Raw genomic sequence first — 22,871 nt, 5'->3', positions numbered from 1 at the left:
GGGTCCGTATTCCATTTGGCCTTACCAATGCACCTGCAGCTTTCCAGTGGAGTATGGAGGAGATGCTTGGTCCTCTCAGGGATGTATGCTGCTGCCGTACCTGGACGACATCCTGTGTTTTGCTTGAAGTTTTGATGAACATGTTGAAGGGGTGAGAAAAGTCCTCCGGGCTCTCCAGTGCCATGGAGGTAAATTAAAGCCTGAGAAATGTACATTTTTCCAAAAGGTTAGATATGTTGGTCGTCTTGTTTCATCTGAAGGGGTCAAAATCGACCCGAAAGATCTAGAAGCTGTACATTGTTTAACAAGTACCATGCCAAAGGCTGTTGGTGATGTAAGGAATCTCACTGGATTTCTAAGTGATTATCATTGTTGCATCCAGAACCTTTCACAAATGGCAAAGCCAATCTGTGAGCTACTCCAGAGTAAATCTGGAACGCCACAAGTTAAGACTAGCAATAGAGCAAATGGAACGCCTCAGTTACCTTCTAAAACATCTGTAAACTGGACTAGAGAACAGCAGGGTACCATTACACTTGTGACCAGTCTACCTTGGGTTGCCACCTTTCAGAAATGGAAAATAAAGGATGCCCATGACGGCTCCTCAGGGCCGCTACCATCACCCAAAGAGTGGTATGTTTAATTTTGGAAAAAAAAAAAAAGCATTTAGCCATACTTAAACCTAGTGGTATATTTAATTTTGTCAGCATTTAGTCATACTTAAAACTTTAAGTGCTTTATTACACGAAATAATAAACTTAAATATTAGGGAAAACAGACCAATAATTTTAATCTTTAAAGTGAGGGCCTTTTTACTTGAAGAGGAAATAAAAAACTAAAAAAAAAACTTGTTTGCCTCATTGCCACTAACACTGTCAAGCCGGGGATTCGACTCTTCATATTCAAAATCAATCAAATCAAAATAACTTTATTTATCCGTTAGGAACTTCCTTTGCAGACAAAGCGCCAGCACGAGCAGAAACACACATTTCATGCATAATAAAATTTCATAAAAATCAACACTTCATCAACACTTAATATAATTACAAAAGCCAATAAAAGCCAAGCACAGCCTGCTCAAAGAACTAGTCACATTAGCTGCTGTTCATCAGGCGGATCGAGGTGGGCAGAAAACTGGAGGTGGCCCTCTTAGTCCTGAGAGGCAGGGACCTGAACCTACGACCTGATGGTAAAAAGGTGTAGTGCTGGTGCAGAGTGAGTACGTCTGTACATTTGCAAATGTTCTTGCTTCTTTGGATGTGGTGGAGTTTCGGGTGTAGACGTGACAGGACCAGAAAGGTGGGCACACTGAGATGCAGATGTGACAGACTGAGGTCTCTCTGCTGTAGGACCCGACGCGAGGTACAGAGATGACATAGGCAGCCCTTAATACTTCCTGTGTTTTATTTTGTTCATTATTCAGTTTTGATGTGTGTTAGTGTGCCTGGGACATTTATGAAAATATGCAACAATTTACGTCTTGTATTGATTCAATATGGGGCACAAAACTACAGTGGTGCAGGAGTTACGTTCTAAAAATAGCCCGCAATAGGTGAAATCAACGAAGTAGTCAGTGTTATTTTTTACAATTATTATAGACGTTTTAAAGCTGTAAAACCCCTCACTATACACTTTTCGCAAACAGGCATTAACATTTTCTCTCGTGTGTAAACACTCTCAAAGTTCAAACCTTAGTAGAAAAATAAGACCAACCTGTTTTCAGGCCCAAACATTTGTTTGAGAAATAAAAATTGAATGTTTTCCTATAAATAATTATGATGGCTTTTAGATCTAATGAATTTAATTTTAACGATCAACTGACGAGGTTGGACACATAAGAAATTATTAATAGTGACTGACCAGTATTTCACAGTTCCTCTGATCGCACCTCTTCGTCCTGGTGTCGCTCCGCTGTCGCGTCTTTTTCCACTGAGTGACACCTCGCTGCAGGTGTCTTTTTCCGAGTGAAGAACACAGTTATGGGTAGTTGTTGGCGCTCTTTTTTCTTCTGGGCGACAAGATTCTTATAAACAGACACACAGAACACAATGCGTGTGCTCTCCCTTCGCGGTGCTGCGACTGGCTGCTTGATGAGGACACAATGCACTGTAAAAAAAACAAAAAAAAAAAAACATGCAAAGTTGGACTAAAAAATTCTGCGAAACTGCGAGGCCACGAAAGGTGAACCGCGTTATAGCGAGGGTCCACTGTAATTGTCAAATAAAGGACAAGTCTATCTTTTAAGGGACGGGTGCAGTGGCGGCTGGCCCATAGGGGGCGCTCGGGCTCTGCCCTCCTAGATGTGGAGGGGAAAAGTCATAATATATATATTTAAAAAGTATTATCAGTGTCAGTTTTACTTAATAGTATGTGCCTACATGTAATATGAATGATTAAAACAACACTTCCTCCAACTGACTCTCATTCAACAGTGCATTTCCACCGACAGAAGCAGAGAACGTATCATTCCTCGTCTTCATTCAAAGCGCCCTTGAAGTGCAGCGAAATAACCAATTGTATGTAGTTACTAGGGCAAATTAATAAATATTTGGCAAATCAACATTGCAAAAATTAATGGCTTTGGGGCGCCGGAATTTTAGTCCTTGCAACAAAAATGCGGGAACGTTAGATTACAGTCAGTGTTACACGTGACGCTTCAGCAGCTGTTGTCAGTCAGTCAGGAAGAGATGATGGGGACAACGACGTTTGGGTTATATTTATTTATTTTGATTTTGTCTCCGTGTGTTTTGCTGGAGTAAGTTAAACTCTTTGGAGGTTTAAAACGGGACAAAACTAATCAAATCAATGACACCAAAGTTTCACGGGGATCCTTTTGGAGGCGCATGGAGGTGCGCACATCAGATCTTTCTCCTGGTTTAATGACAGTTGCACATCCCGGTTGGAGGAGAGACGTTTGTCTGACTCCTTATAAACCGTGTCAGGCTTCATTCACACTGTCAGCGCGCACACGTCACGGAGGCTGCTGATCTGCGCGGATGGAAAGAAGCACATCCACCTCTGCCAGCTGCAGACTGACTCCTCTGGATCCACTTCAGCTCAGCTGACGAGCTGCTCAGATTTATTCCTGAATGTTGCTCCTGGTGTGGAAACGAGGATGAAAATTTAAGATAAAACGAATGAGTGATGTTTTTTTGTTTGTTTTAGGGGGTCAAAGCTGTGATCTTTATTGGGACAACAGACCACTTATAATGGTAATAGGGGAGGCCAGGGCTGTTTGTAACAGTGTTCAAAGCTGCAGCCATGCTGGTATTTTGATTTCACTTTACACGTTATGAGGATCAGTCCACAGAAGTGAAATATTCTTTGGAGTATTCCACACTCTAAAACAAATTATTGGCTCAGTTTAAAAACAAAACAAAACCCTAAAATAGCAATTTGCATGTTTTTTAAAGACATTCTAACTCAGCCACTGAGTTCACACAAGACACTTATAGTCAGACAAACCCAGGTTTAGCATCGCATTTAATTAAGTGATTTTGTAAACTTAATTTGCTTTGTCCTCTACACTGTTAATTAATTTTAACCAATTTAATTTAAAGGTTTTGGTGTTATTAGTTAGTCAGTTATTTAATTTAAGTTTTTCAAGCTTCTTTAGTTTGCCCCCATTCCACTCAGTAATGTTCATGCAAAATATTACCTTAATTTTCTCTCACTCACACAGACACACTCTCTCTCTCTCTCTCTCTCTCTCTCTCTCTCTCTCTCTCTCTCTCTCTCTCTCTCTCTCTCTCTCTCTCTCTCTCTGTCTGAAGGTGGTGTTAACATTGTCGTATGTACATAATGTTCTTTTGTCAATTGAAGAATTTTTCCATATTTTGAAAGAGTGTAAATTTGGTGATATTTTCTATTCTGTTGAGGTCGGTGTCATTGTGAACCCCAGGATCTGTTTGTCTGAAGATAATGTCAGTTCAGTACAGTTTGGTGTACTTTGTGTGTAATTGGTGTCAAATGGTAAAATGTTCTTTGCTCAAAAACTTGAGTGTTGTATTTGATACTGTTCCTTTCCAAAGTAGAAATGGGGCCTAATATAGCTGTAAATGGTTAACTTTATCTGTAAAACTGCTGATTTTGAGAAGGACATGAAACGAACGCATTCTGTTAGACATCGTGAAATATTCCATATCATGCACGGAGGAGTTCTCAGAAAGGGCAGTGCCACCTGCTTGGGATGGGACTCAAGCAGCTCAACAAAGAGATGTTTCTTGGGTTGCAGCCATGAACATCCCCAAAGATCCCTCTTTCCCTTCTTGTCCTAGCATAACCAGTGTTAGACATGTTGATCTTAGAAAAGCCCAGCAAGAAGATCTCGCCATTGGTGCTGTAATTAAGCTCCAGGAACGGGGCAAGCTAATGGGGCAAGCTATGTCTCATAGATGACCTCCCATATCGTCAGACTAAAGAAAGGAAACAAATCTTTCCAGCAAAACACAAGAGTCTGGTCTTGAAATATCTCCACGATGAGATGAGCCATATTGGTACAGAAAGAGTGCTTCATGTTGCTCAGGAGAGATGTTACTGGGTCTTGCTGGCTAAAGATACTGAAGAGTATGTCAATCAAAAATGCCCAACAGTGATGCACATTCATGCTCCAGTGGGTAGTACCACCTCTACTTGGCCCTTGCAGCTTATATGTATTGACTATCTACCTTTGGAGGGCAGTTGTGGTGTGTAGGAATACATTCTTGTGGTCGTAGATCATTTTACTAGGTTTGCTCAAACCTACCCCTCAAAGAACAAACGTGCACCAACAGCTGCAGAATGTATTTTTAATGATTTCATTCCCCGCTTTGGTTATCTGTGGAAGTTGCATCATGACCAAGGGTGTGAGTTTGACAACGAACTGTTCCATCTATTAGAATAACTGTATGGGGTTGGTCATTCGAGACCATCAGGATAATCCAGCTGAACGTTTCACCCACACAATATTACCTGCAAGCCGATCGCTGCTGAAGGACGTGCATCTGCTTCTCCCGGACCCAGTGAGACGAATGAACAGAGTGGATCAGTGTTGAGCCCTGAAGAGTTGTCTCAGCCTTCCTCAGTAGCCGGCACACATGATGAGGTTAGGAGATCGACTCCCAACAGAAAGCCATGACACTTTCTTACTTATGAAGCAGTTGGTGAAGCATCAGTACAACCTTTCACTGCAGTCAGCTCAGTGCACTTACCGTACCTCTCTGCTGCACCTGTCACTCTGCCAGTGTATGTGCCACACGTCATAACCCTGCACCTGTACATAAGTTATTTTGTCCCATTTTAGGATTTTTCTTTTATTTATGGCCGAGTAATTAGTGCACATGCATCCAAAGCAGAAGGTTCCCAGTTGAAGACCACCCATGGAAAAAACCCACTGAAACTTCAGAGGGTTCAGTCTGCATCTGGAGTTCCAGAGGTTTGATTAAATTCTTTGTAATAAAAACAGAAAGCTGCTCACGTTCATACTTGTACTGAAAGTGACTTTGCAGATGTACATTTGCTGTTGTGTTTTTAATCAGAAGAAAGTCTTATTTTTTAATGAAACACACTGAATCCTTGGGGGATGTCAGTCATCAGACAGAAGAGGAGGTGATGAAGGTTTTAACTTCCACATGGACAAGATTCTGCTCCAGGATTCTAATCAGTTATCTGAAGAATGTTTTTGAAGCTGCTTCTGGACTCTGTTGAATCCTGATGGTTTGAAAATGTTCTAATTTTCAGGTACTGGTATCTTTTGTGTGTGTGTTCTCCAGACCAGCAGGGGTCAGCAGAGTGCAGCGAGGCCAGCAGAGCCGCTGAGGTGAGTACGTAATCTAAAACCAGCACCAGCCTCCAGGTGATCTGAGCTGAAGGTTTTAATTCTCTTGTTCCAGTGCAGCTCATTCACAAATTGAAAACTCTTGGCTTATGTGATGCCATTTGCAAGTGGATTTTAAACTTTTTAACTGGTAGACCACAGAGGGTTAAAATTAACAACTGTTTTTCAAATGTACTTCTTGTGAATACAGGTTCTCCTCAAGGATGTATTCTAAGTCCTCTGCTCTACACTTTGTACACATATGATTGTGTTGCGTCTTTTCCCAATAATATGATCATCAAATATGCAGATGATACTACTATTATTGGTCTTGTTAATTCAGATGGTGATGACTCTAACTATCGGTCAGAGGTTCAGTATGTGTTCCAGTGGAGTGAACAAAATCATTTAGTTCTTAATACTTCCAAAACAAATGAACTGATTATTGATTTTGGGAAAAGCAATGTTCACTTGCCTATTATTATTAACAACACAGAGGTACAGAGGGTTGACAGTGTGAAATTTCTTGGTGTGACCCTTTCTAATGATTTGAGCTGGCATGCTAACACTCAAGCTATTGCCAAAAAGTCCAGACAGCGGCTCTATTTTCTACGTAAACTTAAGGAGTTTACTCTAAATAAGCACATTCTTTTAAATTTTTGTCACTGTGCTGTTGAAAGTCTCCTTATAAACTGTATCTCTGTATGGTTTGGAAATCTTACATGTAAAGAAAAAAAGCTTTAAACAGAGTGGTGCGTTGTGCTCGCAGAGTAATAGGCTGTGAGCTGCCAGCCCTGGAGGACATTTTTAAAGGCAGGCTTCTTTCACGGGCATTACTGATCATTAATGACCCCACCCATCCTGCTAAGAATATATTTGAGCCTCTTCCTTCTGGGAAACGCTATCATTCTTTTAAATGCACCACGTCTCGCCATGTAAACAGCTTCTTTCCACAAGCTGTGATGGCTTTGAACTGTGCACACTGACTGACAAGCACTTTACTATTTTTATTATCTCTTATTGCTCTTATTGCTTTTATTGTGGCAAGTGTTATCTATTTATTCATTTATTATGTCTTTGTGTCCATGTTTTTAAAATGTATGTTTTTGCACACTGAGCTCTTGCAACGTTTTTTCCAATGTAGTTTACTGCAAATGGCAAATAAACTGAACTGAACTGAGGTGGTGTGTGTGTGTGTGTGTGTGTGTGTGTGTGTGTGTGTGTGTGTGTGTGTGTGTGTGTGTGTGTGTGTGTGTGTGTGTGTGTGTGTGTGTGTGTGTGTGTGTGTGTGTGTGTGTGTGTGTGTGTGTGTGTGTGTGTCAGCTCCAGAGTGTGGGGTCACTAAAGGTCACCATCCAGCAGAGCAGTGAAAGTCGTGAGTTCAGGCAGACAGACAGGTCAGCGGAGAGACAGACGGGTGGATTCCACTGCCACGTCTGTGACTGCACCTGTCGCACTCTGCAGGTGAGACATGTCCTATACATCCCCACATGTGAGACCCCAAAAACAGAAGAACACATCATCACAAATAACACAGAAGTTTTTAAAAAATGACCAAGTCTGGTTTGTCCAGAAACCTGAATATGTGCAGTTAATAACAGACGACTGTAAATATTTGGACCATTTCTGCTTTTTATTTAGTTTTGTTTTAACACCTTCATGTTCATATGTTGTTTGTCCCCCCCCCCCCCCCCCCCCCCCCCCCAACAAAACAAAACAAGGGATTTCAACAGCACATGTCTGAACCTGGGCACCAGAAGAAAGTGAAGGAGATTACACACACCATCTGCCGCAATGCACACACACTGCAGGACAGGTGAGACACTGACCGGTTTGAAGAAACGACAGAGGCGGGGCTTTGTATGGGGGCTGGGTGTTAATGAACACTGGAGGCGGGGCTCTGTATATGGGCTGGCTGTCTGAGTGGTGTCCAAAAAATGAGGTGGGCTTCATAGATAATTGGCAAAGCTTCTGGGGAAAACCTGGTCTTGTTAGGAGAGACGGCATCCATCCCACTTTGGATGGAGCAGCTCTCATTTCTAGAAATCTGGCCAATTTTCTTAAATCCTCCAAACTGTGACTATCCAGGGTTGGGACCAGGAAGCAGAGTTGTAGTCTTACACACCTCTCTGCAGCTTCTCTCCCCCTGCCATCCCCTCATTACCCCATCCCCGTAGAGACGGTGTCTGCTCCCAGACTACCAATAACCAGCAAAAATCTATTTAAGCATAAAAATTCAAAAAGAAAAAATAATATGGCACCTTCAACTGCACCACAGACTAAAACAGTTAAATGTGGTCTATTAAACATTAGGTCTCTCTCTTCTAAGTCCCTGTTGGTAAATGATATAATAATTGATCAACATACTGATTTATTCTGCCTTACAGAAACCTGGTTACAGCAGGATGAATATGTTAGTTTAAATGAGTCAACACCCCCGAGTCACACTAACTGTCAGAATGCTCGTAGCACGGGCCGAGGCGGAGGATTAGCAGCAATCTTCCATTCCAGCTTATTAATTAATCAAAAACCCAGACAGAGCTTTAATTCATTTGAAAGCTTGACTCTTAGTCTTGTCCATCCAAATTGGAAGTCCCAAAAACCAGTTTTATTTGTTATTATCTATCGTCCACCTGGTCGTTACTGTGAGTTTCTCTGTGAATTTTCAGACCTTTTGTCTGACTTAGTGCTTAGCTCAGATAAGATAATTATAGTGGGCGATTTTAACATCCACACAGATGCTGAGAATGACAGCCTCAACACTGCATTTAATCTATTATTAGACTCTATTGGCTTTGCTCAAAATGTAAATGAGTCCACCCACCACTTTAATCATATCTTAGATCTTGTTCTGACTTATGGTATGGAAATAGAAGACTTAACAGTATTCCCTGAAAACTCCCTTCTGTCTGATCATTTCTTAATAACATTTACATTTACTCTGATGGACTACCCAGCAGTGGGGAATAAGTTTCATTGCACTTTAAGTCTTTCAGAAGGCGCTGTAACTAGGTTTAAGGATATGATTCCTTCTTTATGTTCTCCAATGCCATATACCAACACAGTGCAGAGTAGCTACCTAAACTCTGTAAGTGAGATAGAGTATCTCGTCAATAGTTTTACATCCTCATTGAAGACAACTTTGGATGCTGTAGCTCCTCTGAAAAAGAGAGCTTTAAATCAGAAGTGCCTGACTCTGTGGTATAACTCACAAACTCGTAGCTTAAAGCAGATAACCCGTAAATTGGAGAGGAAATGGCGTCTCACTAATTTAGAAGATCTTCACTTAGCCTGGAAAAAGAGTCTGTTGCTCTATAAAAAAAGCCCTCTGTAAAGCTAGGACATCTTACTACTCAACACTAGTTGAAGAAAATAAGAACCACCACAGGTTTCTTTTCAGCACTGTAGCCAGGCTGACAGAGTCAGAGCTCTATTGAGCTGAGTATTCCATTAACTTTAACTAGTAATGACTTCATGACTTTCTTTGCTAATAAAATTTTAACTATTAGAGAAAAATTACTCATAACCATCCCAAAGACGTATCGTTATCTTTGGCTGCTTTCAGTGATGCCGGTATTTGGTTAGACTCTTTCTCTCCGATTGTTCTGTCTGAGTTATTTTCATTAGTTACTTCCTCCAAACCATCAACATGTCTATTAGACCCCATTCCTACCAGGCTGCTCAAGGAAGCCCTACCATTAATTAATGCTTCGATCTTAAATATGATCAATCTATCTTTATTAGTTGGCTATGTACCACAGGCTTTTAAGGTGGCAGTAATTAAACCATTACTTAAAAAGCCATCACTTGACCCAGCTATCTTAGCTAATTATAGGCCAATCTCCAACCTTCCTTTTCTGTCAAAAATTCTTGAAAGGGTAGTTGTAAAACAGCTAACTGATCATCTGCAGAGGAATGGTCTATTTGAAGAGTTTCAGTCAGGGTTTAGAATTCATCATAGTACAGAAACAGCATTAGTGAAGGTTACAAATGATCTTCTTATGGCCTCAGACAGTGGACTCATCTCTGTGCTTGTTCTGTTAGACTTCAGTGCTGCTTTTGATACTGTTGACCTTAAAATTTTATTACAGAGATTAGCGCATGCCATAGGTATTAAAGGCACTGCGCTGCGGTGGTTTGAACCATATTTATCTAATAGATTACAATTTGTTCATGTAAATGGGGAATCTTCTTCACAGACTAAGGTTAATTATGGAGTTCCACAAGGTTCTGTGCTGGGACCAATTTTATTCACTTTATACATGTTTCCCTTAGGCAGTATTATTAGACAGCATTGCTTAAATTTTCATTGTTACGCAGATGACACCCAGCTTTATCTATCCATGAAGCCAGAGGACACACACCAATTAGCTAAACTGCAGGATTGACATGGATGACCTGTAATTTCTTGCTTTTAAACTCAGATAAAACTGAAGTTATTGTACTTGGCCCCACAAATCTTAGAAACATGGTGTCTAACCAGATCCTTACTCTGGATGGCATTACCCTGACCTCTAGTAATACTGTGAGAAATCTTGGAGTCATTTTTGATCAGGATATGTCATTCAGTGCGCATATTAAACAAATATGTAAGACTGCTTTTTTGCATTTGTGCAATATCTCTAAAATTAGAAAGATCTTGTCTCAGAGTGATGCTGAAAAACTAATTCATGCATTTATTTCCTCTAGGCTGGACTATTGTAATTCATTATTATCAGGTTGTCCTAAAAGTTCCCTGAAAAGCCTTCAGTTAATTCAAAATGCTGCAGCTAGAGTACTGACGGGGACTAGAAGGAGAGAGCATATCTCACCCATATTGGCCTCTCTTCATTGGCTTCCTGTTAATTCTAGAATAGAAAAATTCTTCTTCTTACTTATAAGGTTTTGAATAATCAGGTCCCATCTTATCTTAGGGACCTCATAGTACCATATCACCCCAATAGAGCGCTTCGCTCTCAGACTGCAGGCTTACTTGTAGTTCCTAGGGTTTGTAAGAGTAGAATGGGAGGCAGAGCCTTCAGCTTTCAGTCTCCTCTCCTGTGGAACCAGCTCCCAATTCAGATCAGGGAGACAGACACCCTCTCTACTTTTAAGATTAGGCTTAAAACTTTCCTTTTTGCTAAAGATTATAGTTAGGGCTGGATCAGGTGACCCTGAACCATCCCTTAGTTATGCTGCTATAGACGTAGACTGCTGGGGGGTTCCCATGATGCACTGAGTGTTTCTTTCTCTTTTTGCTCTGTATGCACCACTCTGCATTTAATCATTAGTGATTGATTTCTGCTCCCCTCCACAGCATGTCTTTTTCCTGGTTCTCTCCCTCAGCCCCAACCAGTCCCAGCAGAAGGCTGCCCCTCCCTGAGCCTGGTTCTGCTGGAGGTTTCTTCCTGTTAAAAGGGAGTTTTTCCTTCCCACTGTTGCCAAGTGCTTGCTCACAGGGGGTTGTTTTGACCGTTGGGGTTTTTCCGTAATTATTGTATGGCTTTTGCCTTACAATATAAAGCGCCTTGGGGCAACTGTTTGTTGTGATTTGGCGCTATATAAAAAAAATTGATTTGATTTGATGGGCTGGGTGTTAATGAACACTGGAGGCGGGGCTCTGTATATGGGCTGGGTGTTAATGAACGCTGGAGGCGGGGCTCTGTATATGGGCTGGGTGTTAATGAACGCTGGACGCGGTGCTCTGTATATGGACTGGGTGTTAATGAACGCTGGAGGCGGGGCTCTGTATATGGACTGGGTGTTAATGAACGCTGGACGCGGTGCTCTGTATATGGACTGGGTGTTAATGAACGCTGGAGGCGGGGCTCTGTATATGGGCTGGGTGTTAATGAACGCTGGAGGCGGGGCTCTGTATATGGACTGGGTGTTAATGAACGCTGGAGGCGGGGCTCTGTATATGGACTGGGTGTTAATGAACGCTGGAGGCGGGGCTCTGTATATGGACTGGGTGTTAATGAACGCTGGAGGCGGGGCTCTGTATATGGGCTGGGTGTTAATGAACGCTGGACGCGGTGCTCTGTATATGGGCTGGGTGTTAATGAACGCTGGAGGCGGGGCTCTGTATATGGACTGGGTGTTAATGAACGCTGGAGGCGGGGCTCTGTATATGGGCTGGGTGTTAATGAACGCTGGAGGCGGGGCTCTGTATATGGACTGGGTGTTAATGAACGCTGGACGCGGTGCTCTGTATATGGACTGGGTGTTAATGAACGCTGGAGGCGGGGCTCTGTATATGGACTGGGTGTTAATGAACGCTGGAGGCGGGGCTCTGTATATGGACTGGGTGTTAATGAACGCTGGAGGCGGGGCTCTGTATATGGGCTGGGTGTTAATGAACGCTGAACGCGGTGCTCTGTATATGGGCTGGGTGTTAATGAACGCTGGAGGCGGGGCTCTGTATATGGACTGGGTGTTAATGAACGCTGGAGGCGGGGCTCTGTATATGGGCTGGGTGTTAATGAACGCTGGACGCGGTGCTCTGTATATGGGCTGGGTGTTAATGAACGCTGGACGCGGTGCTCTGTATATGGACTGGGTGTTAATGAACGCTGGACGCGGTGCTCTGTATATGGGCTGGGTGTTAATGAACGCTGGAGGCGGGGCTCTGTATATGGGCTGGGTGTTAATGAATGCTGGAGGCAGGGCTCTGTATGGGCTGGGTGTTAATGAACGCTGGAGGCGGGGCTCTGTATATGGACTGGGTGTTAATGAACGCTGGAGGCAGGGCTCTGTATGGGCTGGGTGTTAATGAACGCTGGAGGCGGGGCTCTGTATATGGACTGGGTGTTAATGAACGCTGGAGGCGGGGCTCTGTATATGGACTGGGTGTTAATGAACGCTGGAGGCGGGGCTCTGTATATGGACTGGGTGTTAATGAACGCTGGACGCGGTGCTCTGTATATGGACTGGGTGTTAATGAACGCTGGAGGCGGGGCTCTGTATATGGGCTGGGTGTTAATGAACGCTGGAGGCGGGGCTCTGTATATGGGCTGGGTGTTAATGAATGCTGGAGGCAGGGCTCTGTATGGGCTGGGTGTTAATGAACGCTGGAGGCGGGGCTCTGTATATGGACTGGGTGTTAATGAACGCTGGAGGCGGGGCTCTGTATATGGACTGGGTGTTAATGAACGCTGGAGGCGGGGCTCTGTATATGGACTGGGTGTTAATGAACGCTGGAGGCGGGGCTCTGTATATGGACTGGGTGTTAATGAACGCTGGACGCGGTGCTCTGTATATGGACTGGGTGTTAATGAACGCTGGAGGCGGGGCTCTGTATATGGGCTGGGTGTTAATGAACGCTGGAGGCGGTGCTCTGTATATGGACTGGGTGTTAATGAATGCTGGAGGCAGGGCTCTGTATATGGGCTGGGTGTTAATGAACGCTGGAGGCGGTGCTCTGTATATGGACTGGGTGTTAATGAACGCTGGAGGCGGGGCTCTGTATATGGACTGGGTGTTAATGAACGCTGGACGCGTGCTCTGTATATGGACTGGGTGTTAATGAACGCTGGAGGCGGGGCTCTGTATATGGGCTGGGTGTTAATGAACGCTGGAGGCGGTGCTCTGTATATGGACTGGGTGTTAATGAATGCTGGAGGCAGGGCTCTGTATGGGCTGGGTGTTAATGAATGCTGGAGGCGGGGCTCTGTATGGGCACTAGAACTCTCCTCATGTAATTTGAGCAGTGAAAAACACTTGAGCCCATTTTTAACATAAAGCTGTAGGAAGTGAACTATTTCATTTCTTCTAAATGATGGTGACAATCCAAAGTGAACCTCAGACACTGACCATTACTTACCTATAGGTGGTGCTCTGTGATTGTTTTGTGTCATGCCATCACTGAGTTTTGAGTGTTTTTTGGCAGGATTTCACAAACTTAATTAACCAGGTAACCCTCTTGGTCAGGATCCTGGATCATCTCTCTTACGTGGTGAGGAGCACTAAGTCCTACATCAGACTGTTGGTGCTTAACCGCTGAGTCCATAGCATGAAGTGGCCTGATTTATGCTTCTACAACTCTGTAGCTCTGTGGCTACGCAATAAGTCAACGTGGACATGACTCTTTCAAAGTTCTCTGTCACGTTGGTGGGTGTCAAAATGCAATTTACCTAATAGAATAGTAGGACATGCAGTGTGAAGAACAAGGCAGGGACTTTCTTTCTGCCTGCTAGAGGTGGGTGGATCGATCCTAATATCACTAATATCGATACCAACACTAGTATTGATATTTAATGATCCTCGTGTAAAAAGATCGATACTCAAGCTTTTTTCTCTCCCGCACGCACTGACTGCTGCGCACGCAGATTCATTAAAGTCTACTCTCTGTCTGTAAGAGCAGTGCTGCGCTGTGTCACACAACACGGAGCAGCACACCTTTGTATTGTGGTTTGTCAGCCCTCTACCTCAGGAGATTTTGTTTGAAGTTGTGTTGAGTGATATTTTTTAAACAAAAATGTTGATTTTGATAATGAAGTATTTTGTTGTCACGTACAATGTTTGGCGAAATTCTATCCTAGGTCTTTTGGATCCTTTGGATCTATGAAGATTAAATATGAAAATCAATCAATCAATTTTTTTATATAGCGCCAAATCACAACAAACAGTTGCCCCAAGGCGCTTTATATTGTAAGACAAGGCCATACAATAATTATGTAAAACCCCAACGGTCAAAACGACCCCCTGTGAGCAAGCACTTGGCTACAATGGGAAGGAAAAACTCCCTTTTAACAGGAAGAAACATCCAGCAGAACCAGGCTCAGGGAGGGGCAGTCTTCTGCTGGGACTGGTTGGGGCTGAGGGAGAGAACCAGGAAAAAGACATGCTGTGGAGGGGAGCAGAGATCAATCACTAATGATTAAATGCAGAGTGTTGCATACAGAGCAAAAAGAGAAAGAAACAGTGCATCATGGGAACCCCCCAGCAGTCTACGTCTATAGCAGCATAACTAAGGGATGGTTCAGGGTCACCTGATCCAGCCCTAACTATAAGCTTTAGCAAAAAGGAAAGTTTTAAGCCTAATCTTAAAAGTAGAGAGGGTGTCTGTCTCCCTGATCTGAATTGGGAGCTGGTTCCACAGGAGAGGAGCCTGAAAGCTGAAGGCTCTGCCTCCCATTCTACTCTTACAAACCCTAGGAACTACAAGTAAGCCTGCAGTCTCAGAGCGAAGCGCTCTATTGGGGTGATATGGTACTACGAGGTCCCTAAGATAAGATGGGACCTGATTATTCAAAACCTTATAAGTAAGAAGAAGAATTTTAAATTCTATTCTAGAATTAACAGGAAGCCAATGAAGAGAGGCCAATATGGGTGAGATATGCTCTCTGTATTGGTATCGGTGATACTGGGCCTGTATTTACTTGGTATGGGATCAATACCAAAATTCCTGGTATCGTCCACCTCTACTGCCTGCAACACCACTGTTTCTGGTAATGGAAACTTTTAGTTCGGAGGGTGTGTTTGTCCTGCTGGAATGACTTTGCGTCAAATGAACGGTTACTTAGTGAGACTCAGATGAGGAGAATCACTGACACTGGGGGGGTAACATCAGACACCACGTTTTGTCCATGTGGTGTGTTTCTGTAGACATGATCCATCAAGCCGGTGTCTCAATGTTGAGGACCCCAGAGACTGGAGAAGGTCAGGTACCAGCCCATGTCACCTGACTGCAGTACCACTTGTCAGATGCACCACTTGGCGATAATCAGGAGTTATTTTTTGGGGTGGTCTGCTTTTTATTTTTGCCTGTGCTCCGTCAACACTTAGCCCTGTGAGCTCAGACAGTGTGGAGAAAACACTGAGGTGATCAGTAAGGAAAACGGAGAAAGGCTGTACATGCACGCTGTTCTCAGTTCCTGTCAGTGTCAGTATATACACACACACACACACACATAACTTCTCCTCCAGGGGGCGACGATCTGATGTGCAGCGTTGGTGTGATACCTGCCAGATCCACTTCACCGGTGACATCATCCTCCACCGTCGGACAAAACAGCATAAGGTCAGTGACACGCCCATGACACTGCTGTCAGAGGAAGTTTGCATCATGACTCATCGATGTGTAGAACCATGAATCAGCTGCTTTTGTCAGTAACTCATCCTCTTGTTTTTGTCTTCCAGTTGTGTAAACAGCTGTCTCGTCCTTTCTGTCCCGTGTGCAAACGTCACTTCAGGACACCGCGGAAGTTCGTGGAGCACATGAAGTCCCTGGAACACAAACAGAAGGTCAGCAGGGGGCGCTGTTGGGGCTTTTGGGTCTCCAGGTGTTCATTTGGATCTTAGTTCCTTAGACTCAAGTCCAGTTTCCTTTCATGTTGATCATGTTCAGGTACCAGGTAGGGGTTTTTTTTTTTTAGTTCCTGTTTTAGAAGTACTTTATTTTTTAAGTTCAGGGTCGACTGTTGCATCATCAAATTGCAGTGCCTGGTTACCATCAGAAGATGGCGCCATTACCTGAGTTTCGTTGTCTATCCAGTCTGGTGGAAACAGCAGGTGGAACTCTGCCTGGGGCTGAAACTAGTTCCTGGAAGCTAAGTGGTTGTGTTTTGGTCCCTGCTGTGGAAAGTACCTTCTTTAGTTCTGACAGTTGAGTTTGTCCCTGAGGACTCGTAAGAGCTCCAAAGTACAGGCTGAAAAAAACAACTTAAATATATTGGAATCCTGGGTTTTTGTTTTGGGTCTAAATCTTTGTTTTATTTGTTTGTTTTTTGATCAAAAGGTTTATTCTTTTTTGTTTTCAGTTGTTTATTTGCATCTAAATGTTTATCATGATTATTTGTTTGGGGTCTAAATCTTAATTTTGTTGGGGTTTTTTTGTTTTTGTTTTGGTCTAAATGCTTATTTGCGGCCCCGTGACAGACTGGCATCCTGTCTAAGATGTACTCTACTAGGATACGCTTCAGCCCTTCTTACGGCTGTCCAGCTGAGCAGCAGATTGAACACCATGAATGTTTGTAGATGTTTACTGACCCCTGCAGGTTATTTGGGGGTAATGCTGAAAGTAATTGCTGGAAATTAATTTTTTACTTTTGGAAACAGAAGAATTTCTGAAAAGTTTTATGTTGATGTTTTGTTGAAACATTCAGTCAAAGTAAAAAAAAATAACTGCAATTAACTGAAACAGCTAGCCTGACTGGTGACCCGCAAAAGGCACTTTCATGTATTTACAGTAGTGTTCAGAATAATAGTAGTGCTATGTGACTAAAAAGATTAAACCAGGTTTTGAGTATATTTCTTATTGTTCCATGGGAAACAAGGTACCAGTAGATTCAGTAGATTCTCACAAATCCAACAAGCCCAAGCATTCATGATATGCACACTCTTAAGGCTATGAAATTGGGCTATTAGTAAAAAAAAGTAGAAAAGGGGGTGTTCACAATAATAGTAGTGTGGCATTCAGTCAGTGAGTTTGTCAATTTTGTGGAACAAACAGGTGTGAATCAGGTGTCCCCTATTTAAGGATGAAGCCAGCACCTGTTGAACATGCTTTTCTCTTTGAAAGCCTGAGGAAAATGGGACGTTCAAGACATTGTTCAGAAGAACAGCGTAGTTTGATTAAAAAGTTGATTGAAGAGGGGAAAACTTATATGCAGGTGCAAAAAATTATAGGCTGTTCATCTACAATGATCTCCAATGCTTTAAAATGGACAAAAAAAAAAAAACAGACGCGTGGAAGAAAACAAAAAAACAACCATCAAAATGGATAGAAGAATAACCAGAATGGCAAAGGCTCACCCAGTGATCAGCTCCAGGATGATCAAAGACAGTCTGGAGTTACCTGTAAGTGCTGTGACAGTTAGAAGACACCTGTGTGAAGCTAATTTATTTGCAAGAATCCCCCGCAAAGTCCCTCTGTTAAATAAAAGACGTGCAGAAGAGGTTACAGTTTGCCAAAGAACACATCAACTGGCCTAAAGAGAAATGGAGGAATATTTTGTGGACTGATGAGAGTAAAATTGTTCTTTTTGGGTCCAAGGGCCGCAGGCAGTTTGTGAGACGACCCCCAAACTCTGAATTCAAGCCACAGTTCACAGTGAAGACAGTGAAGCATGGTGGTGCAAGCATCATGATATGGGCATGTTTCTCCTACTATGGTGTTGGGCCTATACAACCCTTGCAAAAATTATGGAATCACCGGCCTCGGAGGATGTTCATTCAGTTGTTTAATTTTGTAGAAAAAAAGCAGATCACAGACATGACACAAAACTAAAGTCATTTCAAATGGCAACTTTCTGGCTTTAAGAAACACTATAAGAAATCAAGAAAAAAATATTATGGCAGTCAGTAATGGTTACTTTTTTAGACCAAGCAGAGGAAAAAAATATGGAATCACTCAATTCTGAGGAAAAAATTATGGAATCACCCTGTAAATTTTCATCCTCAAAACTAACACCTGCATGAAATCAGATCTGCTCATTGACATTGACCCTGTGCCATGACATTGACCCTACGTGTCTTCTTGCAAGGAATGTTTTCGCAGTTTTTGCTCTATGGCAAGATGCATTATCATCTTGAAAAATGATTTCATCATCCCCAAACATCCTTTCAATTGTCCAAAATATCAACGTAAACTTGTGCATTTATTGATGATGTAATGACAGCCATCTCCCCAGTGCCTTTACCTGACATGCAGCTCCATATCATCAATGACTGTGGAAATTTACATGTTCTCTTCAGGCAGTCATCTTTATAAATCTCATTGGAAAGGCACCAAACAAAAGTTCCAGCATCATCACCTTGCCCAATGCAGATTCGAGATTCATCACTGAATATGACTTTCATCCAGTCATCCACAGTCCACGATTGCTTTTCTTTAGCCCATTGTAACGTTGTTTTTTTCTGTTTAGGTGTTAATGATGGCTTTCGTTTAGCTTTTCTATATGTAAATCCCATTTCCTTTAGGCGGTTTCTTACAGTTCAGTCACAGACGTTGACTCCAGTTTCCTCCCATTCGTTCCTCATTTGTTTTGTTGTGCATTTTCGATTTTTGAGACATATTGCTTTAAGTTTTCTGTCTTGACGCTTTGATGTCTTCCGTGGTCTATCAGTATGTTTGCCTTTAGCAACCTTCTCATGTTGTTTGTATTTGGTCCAGAGTTTAGACACAGCTGACTGTGAACAACCAACATCTTTTGCAGCATTGCGTGATGATTTACTCTCTTTTAAGAGTTTGATAATCCTCTCCTTTGTTTCAATTGACATCTCTCGTGTTGGAGCCATGATTCATGTCAGTCCACTTGGTGCAACAGCTCTCCAAGGTGTGTTCACTCCTTTTTAGATGCAGACTAACGAGCAGATCTGATATGATGCAGGTGTTAGTTTTGGGGATGAAAATTTACAGGGTGATTCCATAATTTTTTCCTCAGAATTGAGTGATTCCATATTTTTTTTCCTCTGCTTGGTCTAAAAAAGTAACCATTACTGACTGACACAATCTTTTTTTCTTCATTTCTTATAGTGTTTCTTAAAGCCAGAAAGTTGCCATTTGAAATGACTTTAGTTTTGTGTCATGTCTGTGATCTGCTTTTTTTCTACAAAATTAAACAACTGAATGAACATCCTCCGAGGCCGGTGATTCCATCATTTTTGCCAGGGGTTGTATATCGCATACCAGGTATCATGGATCAGTTTGGATATGTCAAAATACTTGAAGAGGTCATGTTGCCTTATGCTGAAGAGGACATGCCCTTGAAATGGGTGTTTCAACAAGACAATGACCCCAAGCACACTAGTAAACCAGCAAAATCTTGGTTCCAAGCCAACAAAATTAATGCCTCGCAGATGTGAAGAAATCATGAAAAACTGTGGTTATACAACTAAATACTAGTTTAGTGATTCACAGGATTGTTAAAAAAAAGCAGTTTGAACATAACAGTTTTGAGTTTGTAGCGTCAACAGCAGATGCTACTATTATTGTGAACACCCCCTTTTCTACTTTTTTTTACTAATAGCCCAATTTCATAGCCTTAAGAGTGTGCATATCATGAATGCTTGGTCTTGTTGGATTTGTGAGAATCTACTGAATCTACTGGTACCTTGTTTCCCATGTAACAATAAGAAATATACTCAAAACCTGGATTAATCTTTTTAGTCACATAGCACTACTATTATTCTGAACACTACTGTATTTATTAACAGAGAAGTTGTTTAATATTTTTTTCTGGAAGGAAACATCTGAATAAGCGGAGTGTGACAGGAAATAAATGCCCTGCAACAGATGACTAACGGCTGTCTGTTTGTACCCCCTCCAGGTGCAGCTGGAAGAGGCCCAGGAGGAGGAGCTTATCACGGTGGATGCCGTTGGCTGCTTTGAAGGTGAAGAGGGGGAGCAAGAGGAGGCAATCGAATTAGGAGACAAAGAGGTTGAAGGAAAAGACAAAACAGAGGAAGAGGTGATCAAAGTTTGAGTGTTTTTTCTTTTTTTTCCTACTTCATTTGGAAAGTTAAATAATTTTATGTGACATTTAATAAGGTGAACTCAAACCCATTCAGGTCCCACTTGAAAACAAACAGTCTCACCCAGGTTTCCATGGCAACAGGTCCGGTATGGTCTAAGAGTGTGCACTGGTATCACGTGCTGCCACCTTCATCACCTTGCAGGACTGCTTCAAATGCTTATTGCCAACTGCCCAGGATCCTTTACTGTGGCCCCTTACTGCCGACTGCCCAAGATCATTTACTGTGGCCCCTTGCTGCCGACCGCTCAGGATCCCTTGCTGTGACCTCTTGCTGCCGACCGCCTAGTATCTCTTACTGTGGCCGCTTGCTGCCGACCGCCCAGGATTCCATACTGTGGCCCCTTGCTGCCGACCGCCTAGGATCCCTTACTGTGGCCCCTTGCTGCCGACCGCCCAGGATCCCTTACTGTGGCCCCTTGCTGCCGACCGCCCAGGATCCCTTACTGTGGCCGCTTGCTGCCGACCGCCCAGGATCCCTTACTGTGGCCGCTTGCTGCCGACCGCCCAGGATCCCTTACTGTGGCCCCTTGCTGCCGACCGCCTAGGATCCTTTACTGTGGTCCCTTACTGCCGGCCACCAAACGTGTAGTGTGCAAACGTGCAGTTTGGTGTCACAAAATGTCAAACTTTTAAAAATGACTTTATATTTTTAAAACATTATTGTTAGCCTCACTTTATCTTAGTTGTCTTCTCAGTCCTTCAGCTGTCCCACAAAGTGCAAACAAGTTGAGTACCAAGTAGTCTGGAGTAAATATTTTACTATTTCCTGCTTTTATTCATAGTCTTTCAGTTTGAGAACATGATTTATTAATTTCACTCATTTTCTAAGATCCAGCACATCCTCAGATAATGAGGACGTGCATCAATGAAGACTGAACTCGAAGCTAGACTGCCTGATGTCTTAGCTTCACATTTGGCAAATCAGTTAACAGTCTTGTGGATAGTTTAAACTCAGTGCTCAAAACTACACTCGACATGATTGCGCCACCTGTGTTAAAACCGCGCTCCCCCAAATCACAGTCACCTTGGTTCAATGATTACCTGCGTGACCTCAAGCATAAGGCAAGAGGTCTAGAACGGAAATGGTGTAGTTCAAAAGATTTCCTGGATTACTTTGAGAAGAAAATAGAAGACATTAGGTTAAACATATCCCAGCATGCCTTAATCCAGCCACTACACCCTGCTATTGAGGTGGGCACCACTACTGAGATATTACCTAGATTTACAGAATTTGATAGTATCTCACTAGGCATGCTGACGAAACTCGTAACGTCTACAAAAAGCTCAACCTGTTTATTTCATCCTATACCAACAAAACTGTTTAAGGACCTGTGGTCCACTCTTGGACCGATTGTGCTGGAAATTATTAATCTTTCTTTAACTTCTGGATCTGTTCCTAAATGTTTCAAATCTGCAGTGATTAAACCATTACTTAAGAAACCTAATCTTGACCCTAGTGTATTGACAAACTATTGGCTGATATCAAATGTATCATTTTTCTCTAAAATTCTGAAAAAAGTTGTCACCGCAGCTTGTAGACTATGTTACTGAGAATAATCTTTTTGAGCCACTGCAGTCTGCTTTTAGAAAATATCATTCCACAGAGACGGCTCTCACTAAAGTGGTGAATGATCTTCTGCTTGAAATGGATTCAGACACCACTACGATTCTTGTGCTGTTATATCTCAGTGCTGCATTTGATACCGTGGATCATCATATACTATTTCATAGGCTAGAAAATCATTTTGGGATTACTGGGAGTGCCCTTGCATGGCTGACATCATACATGACCAGTCGTTCTCACTGTGTTTTGTACCTTAGTGACATGAAATTTGGGGTTCCACAGGGGTCCATCTTATGCCCCCTGCTTTTCTCTCTTTATGTAGCACCCCTTGGGCACATATTGCGGTGTTTTGTCACGTTTATTTGAAATGGGACAATACATATTAATGAACATAGTTACATGTAAATATGCTGGATTATAGCAGGATGCTAATTTCCATCCGTAGTCCCAGTAACATAGAAACAGACTAAGCACACACAACATTCCAAAACAAATCAATCATGACAGAAAACAATTAAAACAGAATATACATACAAATATTTACAATTCAAAGTAGCAATAATTGATCCTTACTAAGCAGCCGACAGGTGGAGGAACCAAAAGAGTTTCATGATGGATGTTGAGGTGCAAAAGTACTGTATTAAAGTGACAAGTGCAAAGTGCTTCAGTGTCTGGTTGTAATTGCATATTACAGTACTGGGTTGTACTGCACGTTGCCCAATACACTCATTTACACATGCACAAGTGTAACTATTGCACAGGGTGTCCTACACAAGTTTATTGTGTAAAGACTACTAAACTGTTTAATAAAATAAAGTACACAAGGGTACTGTGTACATATAAGTGAAAAAGAAACTTGAGTGGTACCTCCACAGTTTGGCTCCAGATGGTTGCATGTCTGATTTGCCAGTAACCAAGTTTTCAACTGTCCTTTGAAGGTTCTGAAAGTGGTGCTGTCCCTGATTGTGACTGGGAGGTTGTTCCAAGCTTGCCCACCTTTTATGGATAACACGTTCTGACCAAAGGTGGTCCTTCTATGAATCATCTCACAGTCGCC

At 42.5% G+C, this 22,871-nt stretch overlaps 1 protein-coding gene across 1 annotated transcript in view; it reads left to right on the top strand.

Moving 5' to 3' along the window:
• Window positions 1-22,871, top strand: part of ciz1b (cdkn1a interacting zinc finger protein 1b) — a 32,075-nt gene that overhangs the window by 2,764 nt on the left and 6,440 nt on the right. The window contains exons 5-10 of the mRNA XM_034171386.1: window positions 5,751-5,797; window positions 7,118-7,258; window positions 7,516-7,610; window positions 15,701-15,794; window positions 15,914-16,018; window positions 20,044-20,184. Of these exons, the coding sequence (XP_034027277.1) occupies window positions 5,751-5,797; window positions 7,118-7,258; window positions 7,516-7,610; window positions 15,701-15,794; window positions 15,914-16,018; window positions 20,044-20,184 (623 nt within the window). The remainder of the gene's footprint in view (window positions 1-5,750; window positions 5,798-7,117; window positions 7,259-7,515; window positions 7,611-15,700; window positions 15,795-15,913; window positions 16,019-20,043; window positions 20,185-22,871) is intronic.

The sequence above is a fragment of the Thalassophryne amazonica genome, chromosome 5 (assembly GCF_902500255.1).
Source record: "Thalassophryne amazonica chromosome 5, fThaAma1.1, whole genome shotgun sequence".
Classification (NCBI taxonomy): domain Eukaryota; kingdom Metazoa; phylum Chordata; class Actinopteri; order Batrachoidiformes; family Batrachoididae; genus Thalassophryne; species Thalassophryne amazonica.
This window is presented reverse-complemented; position numbering and strand designations above follow the sequence as displayed.